The sequence below is a fragment of the Haplochromis burtoni genome, unplaced genomic scaffold (assembly GCF_018398535.1).
Source record: "Haplochromis burtoni strain Fernald_Lab_line unplaced genomic scaffold, NCSU_Asbu1 Contig_428, whole genome shotgun sequence".
NCBI classification, from domain to species: domain Eukaryota; kingdom Metazoa; phylum Chordata; class Actinopteri; order Cichliformes; family Cichlidae; genus Haplochromis; species Haplochromis burtoni.
Window position 1 is genome coordinate 277951 of NW_024582789.1, and position 6842 is coordinate 284792.

At 41.9% G+C, this 6842-nt stretch overlaps 1 protein-coding gene across 1 annotated transcript; it reads right to left on the reverse strand.

Annotated features, from left to right (window-relative positions):
* Nucleotides 1-2384: 2384 nt before the first annotated feature.
* Nucleotides 2385-6834, reverse strand: LOC121812080 (NACHT, LRR and PYD domains-containing protein 12-like). The gene is made up of 7 exons (XM_042213221.1): nt 6809-6834; nt 5482-6717; nt 4336-4509; nt 3856-4029; nt 3538-3714; nt 3170-3343; nt 2385-2739 (listed from the first exon to the last, which is right to left on the reverse strand). Exons 1-7 carry the CDS (start codon nt 6832-6834, stop codon nt 2715-2717), a joined length of 1986 nt encoding a protein of 661 aa, XP_042069155.1. The 3' UTR covers nt 2385-2714.
* Nucleotides 6835-6842: the final 8 nt, after the last annotated feature.

Sequence of the window (6842 nt, forward strand, 5' to 3'; positions counted from 1 at the left end):
AGTTTTTATACTGAAGGGGGTTTACAAGGTGCTTCATGTGTCACAGTTTTTTATTTTGCAAGTTTTTAAAAACATTTCTTTAATAAAAAAAATTAATTGAGAGCAACAAGCAGACAAAAAGCCAACAAACAACAAATCTCAGTTGACATAAGCTAAATATTGCATCTTTTCACAATAAAACGCTCCTGAGGTTCACGTTCTGTGAAATTATCTTTTATTCAAACGACAGGTGTAGTGTAAACATACATTTATGCTTTGCACTTAAATGCTGTAAAAACTACAAAGATAAATATAAAGTCGACATTTGGCTGCATTCACATAAAAAAGGTTGTTTCCCATTTTAAAAACAGCTTTTAACAGCCTGTTTACGGAGGCCTCGTGTGACGCCTGGAGCTTTTTTTATGCAGGAGTCTTCCCGCTCGACCGGCTCATTCCTCCATCACCTCAGCAAACAGGACTAGCTGCCTCTGCTACTGGCCAAGCACTCTTCTGATGCAAGCTGTGTTTCTAACTTTAGTCTATAGCACCATGTTGGTGAAAGATGACAGGAGACGAGCTGCTGGCAACCCCACAGCAGGTGAAGCCAAAGTGGGCAGCTTTTGAAAAATATTTTCTTCTTTCGGTTAGATGTTAATCAGGTAAAGCTCATAATATTTTCCTCCATCCAGCAGCTGCTCGTGACTGTTTGTGCACATTTTTACAGCAATAATAATACATGTTATCAAAAATGGCTTTAAATCTAATGAAAACAGATTTATCTTGCAGCCAAACCCACCTACAGCAACCAGATGTTCTTTCTTTACTGATGATGGGTTTTTTAAACATCCATGCACATTTTTCTGCTGTTTTCTATGTGTAGTCCCATTGGAGCACTATTAATCTGAAATTGATCATCTACAAAAATGTATTTGTGGATGAGGGTTATTGAGTCTGGGCTGTCTCGTGTATTTTAACATTTTTGTATTGAAGGCACAAACGAGCATCAAGAAACAAAGAGACACAAAACAGGTTGTCAGAGGTAATACAATAAAACACAGTCAGTAGGTGACTATGTGGTAACGGTTATTTAACATCAGTGAAAGACAAAACAACAACAATATCAACAAAAAAGATGCATGTTTCCTCCCTTTTTCCATCTGTAAGTCAAATTTTCAGGTTATTATCAAACTTGAAATTACAGTTCAGGTTGGGCTCAGACTCGAAACACTGAGAAAATTATAAACTGACAACAAAAACACTTTGAACTCTAACCATAAACTGAAATTATGACTTACTGATGTGGAAAACAAGTTTTTTCAGTGGCAGGAACAAGCACCCAGCTTTTGGCATTTATAACAGGTGGGCCCTGTTAAATACTGCAGCACTGTGAGCACATTTCTGCTACTACTACTGTTTTCTTTCTTATTATGTTTACATTTAACTCTTATTGCAAAAATAAATTTACTCTGGTGGGAGAGTGCAGATAATTTTTTGCTTTAACAGTAAAAAAAACAGTGAAAGTGAAAGTACAGATGCAGTGGCCTGGGTTCAAGTCGACCTGTGGCCGTTTGTTGTGTGTCTCTCTGCTTTCTGTCTGTCTTCACTATTCAATAAAGGCAAAAAATTTAAAAGTACAGATACTGGTGTTTCTGATAAACTGATACTGGTGTTTGTAAACTTTGTGTATTGTAGTGCTCTGCAGAGTTCACAGCACCACAGGACAGTCCACCTTAACGGAGCTGAGACAGGTGACCTGGTTATGTCAGTTTTGAACCACGCTACATACAAGATGTGTGACGGGCTGATTTGGTATTTTAAGTTTATTGTAGTTTGTTATCCCAGCCAAGTCACCTGACATAAGATAAGATAACCTTTATTAGTCCCACGCGTGGGAAATTTGTTTAAAGTTAAAGGTTCTGTCAGATCAGATTTTTGTTTTTAAAAGGCCGCAGACCATGAAATAAGTAAACATTTATCAGCCATCATTATCACAGAGCTAAATGCAAACAACAGCAACAAACACGTTCTATAAAATCACATCTCTAATCATCGCATCATCTGTCTACTGTCACCCCGTCGTCCTGAGACCTGCAGCTGTTACTGGGCGGGATTTGAATGATGCCACCAATCAGGAAGAGATTGAGTCACTAAGGCACCGGAGTTACTGGGCGGGATTTGTGCAGCTAATAGTTTATTTATTGACAAATATAGTCATATATGTTGGTGGGAGATAGGCCAAGATAAACAGTGCTCAGGGACCCCGCCCCTCCCTGAGCCTGGTTCTGCTGGAGGTTTCTTCCTGTTAAAAGTAAGTTTTTCTTCCCACTGTCACCAAAGCGTTTGCTCACAGGGGGTCATTGATTGTTGGGTTTCTGTTCTCTTTGTATTATTGTAGGGTCTACCTTACAATATAAAACACCATGAGGAAACTGTTGTTGCGATTTGGTGTTATATAAATAAAATTGATTTGAATATTCTTTTGAAGAAATGTACAAACGGTGGATTTGATCCCAGACTGGATTTCCAAAGAGGGTTAACGGAGGCGCTTTAGAAAGGATCCCAGTGTATCGCAGCCTGTGTAGAAGGTTTGGTTTCTGAAAACGGTGCAGTCCACTCTGCAGCGCTGACAATCATCTACACTTCCTCTCACTCATCTGTCAGTCGCTGCTGGATGAATGTCTACGTCCCAACAATATGGCCACAATCAGAGTGTCTCTGCACACGAGGACATACGTTCACTTACGCATCGGTGACTCCCACCTGAAAAGAGAAACAATTGAGGTGATAAGTTAGTGTTTACAGAGACTCACGCAGTCAGCTGTCAGTCACTGATGCAGCACATGAACCACAATATAAATAGCAGCATAGCAGCTTCCTCAGCGCTCATGTTTCCTTAAGCATGCTGAGTTCAAAGACTTGCATGCTTGTATTACAGAGCGGTTGCTACCTTACAACATAAAATGCCTTGAGGTGACTGATGTTATGATTTGATGCAACATAAATAAATTTGAATTCAATGGATTCAAGTCTTTTTTCTCAGCAGATTTCACTCAAGACAAATTTAATGTTGAATATTTAGAAAAGTGCCCTAAAGGCCATAGAATCTATAAAGGGGAGCTCATGAGGAGGGGACTTCTATGACAGGCTGATTGGTGAGGCTCAAGCAGATTAATAACAACCTCCTACTGACCTGAACGTCTCCAGTCTGTAGTCTGGATTCTTCTGAAGATCAATCAGTGCTGTCACGTCATAACCCTTCAAGTAGTTTTCTCTCATGTCCAGCTCTCTCAAATGGGAGGGGTTCGACTTCAACGCTAAGACCAGAGGATGGCAGCTGGACCTCGTCAATCTGCATTTCCACAGGCTGAATAAAAAATAAAACAGGTTTAGAAAAACAAGCTCCCACTTCGCAAAGTTAGGTGTTTGATAATAATGTGTTCAGAGAAGAAGAAAATGTAACATAGAGAAGTTTAGAAAACTGCAAAAAAACAAGAAAATAAAGGCAAATAGATGCAGTGATTCAAACTGAGGAAGTGGAAAAGAAAAATGTTGACTGACTTTAGAATCTCCAGCCTACAGTCTGGACTGCCCAGAAAATCACACAGGTAGTGCACACCATCATCCTTCAGCTTGTTGTTTCCAGACAGGTCCAGCTCTTTCAGATATGAGGGGTTGGACTTGAGAGCAGAGACCAGAAAACTACAACTGTAGGATGACAATCTGCAGATCCTCAACCTAAATGAAAAATAAAGATCACCTAAATAACATATTTTACAATCAAATCGTATTTTAGGTTTTAAGTGTGTTAACATTTCCTAATCCTGCAAACCACCATCAACTGAAAAGCAGGAAACCAGAATAAAAGAAAACTCTGACCTCAGAGCCTCCAGTCGACAATCTGGACTCTCCAGAAAAACACAAAGCAGCTCCACTCCTGAATCGTGCAGCTTATTGTCACTCAGGTCGAGCTCTCTCAGATGGGAGGGGTTGGACATGAGCGCAGAGACCAGAGAATCACAGCTGGTCTCTGACAACCTGCATGAACTCAAACTGGACACAGAACAAAACAGTTTAAACTCCTAGTTGAGAACATTTAGTGTTCACAATCTCAAACCTTTTATTAAACAGGCCTGAGAGTCAAACTATGTTATTGATGAGCTTGGATTTGGCTCGATCTTCAGCAGGAAAAGACGAGTTCAGACTCTTTGTAGATTCAAATACGCATCTATAGTCATTAGTGTTAGTCATAAACATATTGAGATATTAGATATTAAATTATATGTTTGTGAAAATCTGATCACTGAACACTTGGGGGAAGAATTATTATTAATTTTTGAATTTAAAGTATGAACTGACTTCAGAAACTCTAGTTTACAGTTGTGACTTTTGAGTCCACCAGTCAGCAGCTCCATTCCTGGGTCTTTCAGGTAGTTTCCACTCAGGTCCAGATGTACCAGGTGGGAGGGTCTGGACTTCAGGGCTGAGGCCACGACTTCACAGTGAGTATCTGAGAGCTCACAGCCAGGGAGTCTGTCACACACATTAATACACATACAACAAAATGTGTTACAATACATTTATAGACCCCATACAGTCCGCAGTCTGCTACACATCAGATTCCCCAAAGATATCGAGAGGCCATCTTTTCCAGGAAAATGTTATTGTCCACTGCATTTAATGTGACTTTGGGCTTCTTCAAATTCATGGGCTGCATCCTCCTGAGGCCGCATTTGTTGGCCGATTGCGTCACAGCGATGTGACAAAGGCTGTCTAAAGTCGTAGACTCCGACAAATGAGGCCGACAAATCCGTCCTCCTTTTCTCCAAGATTTGAAGGATGGGTTGGGTGTATCCTTTGTGCCACCATATCCCAGAATTCATAGTGCGGCCCAGCCAATTCCAATTTCCAACAATGGTCGCTACTAAGTTTTATTATTATTCTTTCTGGGTCACAAAATAAACTTTTAAGATATTTTCAGGTGAGAATGTAGCTGTGTAAACTTCAAATATCTGCTCAGTTTTATTAAGATATCACATATTTGTAAAAGTGCTCCGACGTTTTCAGAGACATCTGTTACCCACCAGCTCGATAGCTAGCCGGGGTTCAAGGCTCACTAGAGCTGGCGAGAACAGCAAACTCGTTTTCAAACCCAGCGTGGTCTTTCGCTACTCAGGTTAAACATAAGTCACTTAGATAATTTAAAAATGTTATTGTTTGGCTTTTTTCAGTGTTTTATTAGTTCGTGAGTTAATTGGTTTGGCTGAGATTAAAGTTCGCTCACTTCTGGCCTACCCGGCCTTCGAAGGACCCGGCCCACGTAGACTGCGAAGGCCGGGTCCTCAGGAGGATGCAGCCCATGAATTTGGACACGGCTTTTGTCTACTTTTTATGGAGTTGAACTTACTGAACATACTGCCGTTAGTTTCATATCGGTACCAAATGATACACTGGTAGAGTCAAATACTACGTTTGACTCCAAAAGAAATTTCCACCTGGACTTACCGAGCCTTTCTGCAGTTCCTCACAGCTGGGATCAATCTCAGTCGTCCCTCCTGATGTCTTGTACTCTTCAAGTCCAAGCTCCTCCAGAACCTCCTCTGACATCTGCAGCATGAAGGCCAGAGCTGAGCATGGATCTCAGAGAGTTCCTTCTCTGATCTGTTTTCTGACTTCAGGAACTCTTGGATCTCCTGAGATACCGAGAGGTCATTCATCTCTATCAGGCAGTGGAAGATGTTGATGCTTCTGTCGGGGGCGATTTTTGTTTTCTTCTCCTTGAGGCTGTTAACAGTTCTCTGGATGATTTCTGGAGTGATCTCTGCCTTGCCCAGCAGACTTCCTAAGATTTTCTGGTTGGATTCCAGAGTGAGGCCATGAAGGAACCGAACAAACAGATCCAAGTGGCCAGTTTTACTTTTGAGGGACTTGTCCATGACTCTGCTCAGAAAGACATCCAGAGATGTGTCATTGTTTGTGTTGTCCCACTTTGTCCCCGGGAATTGCTTCAACACCTCTATGTCCTTGTTAGCGTAACAGTGAAACATGTAGACGGCAGCCAGAAACTCCTGAATGCTCAGATGAACAAAACAGTAGACTGGACTCGAAGACTCGAAGATCACGCACTCTCTTTTGAAGATTTCTGTACAAACCCCTGAATACACCAAGGCCTCTTTGGGATCCAGACCACACTCCTCCAGGTCTTCTTGGTAGAATATGATGCTTCTTTTCTCCAAATGTTCGTATGCCAGCCTTCCCAGCTTCAGAAGAACCTCCCGATCAGCCTCTGCTACCTCCTCTGCCATCTCTTGTCCCTCATGATATTTGTGCTTCTTTCTCTTCATCTGAACAAGAAGGAAGTGTGAGTACATATCCGTCAGGGTCTTGGGCAGCTCTTCCCTCTGCTCTGTAGTCAACATGTCTTCAAGGACTGTAGCGGTGATCCAGCAGAAGACTGGGATTCTACACATGATGTGGAGGCTCCTAGATGACTTGATGTGGGAGATGACTCTACTGGACCGTTCTTCATCACTCAGTCTCTTCCTGAAGTACTTCTCCTTCTGCTCATCCGTGAATCCACGTACTTCTGTGACCCTGTCGACACATCTAGAAGGGATCAGATTGGCTGCTACAGGTCTGGAAGTTATCCAGATGAGAGCCGAGCGAAGCAGACTCCCCTCGATGAGGTTTGTCAGCAGCTCACAGACTGATGACTTCTGTGTGACGTCAGATATGAGCTTCCTGTTATGGTGAAATCCAATGAAAGTCTGCTTTCATCCAGGCCGTCAAAGATGAACAAAAGCTGAGAGACAGCCAGCTTCTCTGCTGTGACCTTCTGTAATGTTGGATGGAAAACATGGAGCAGC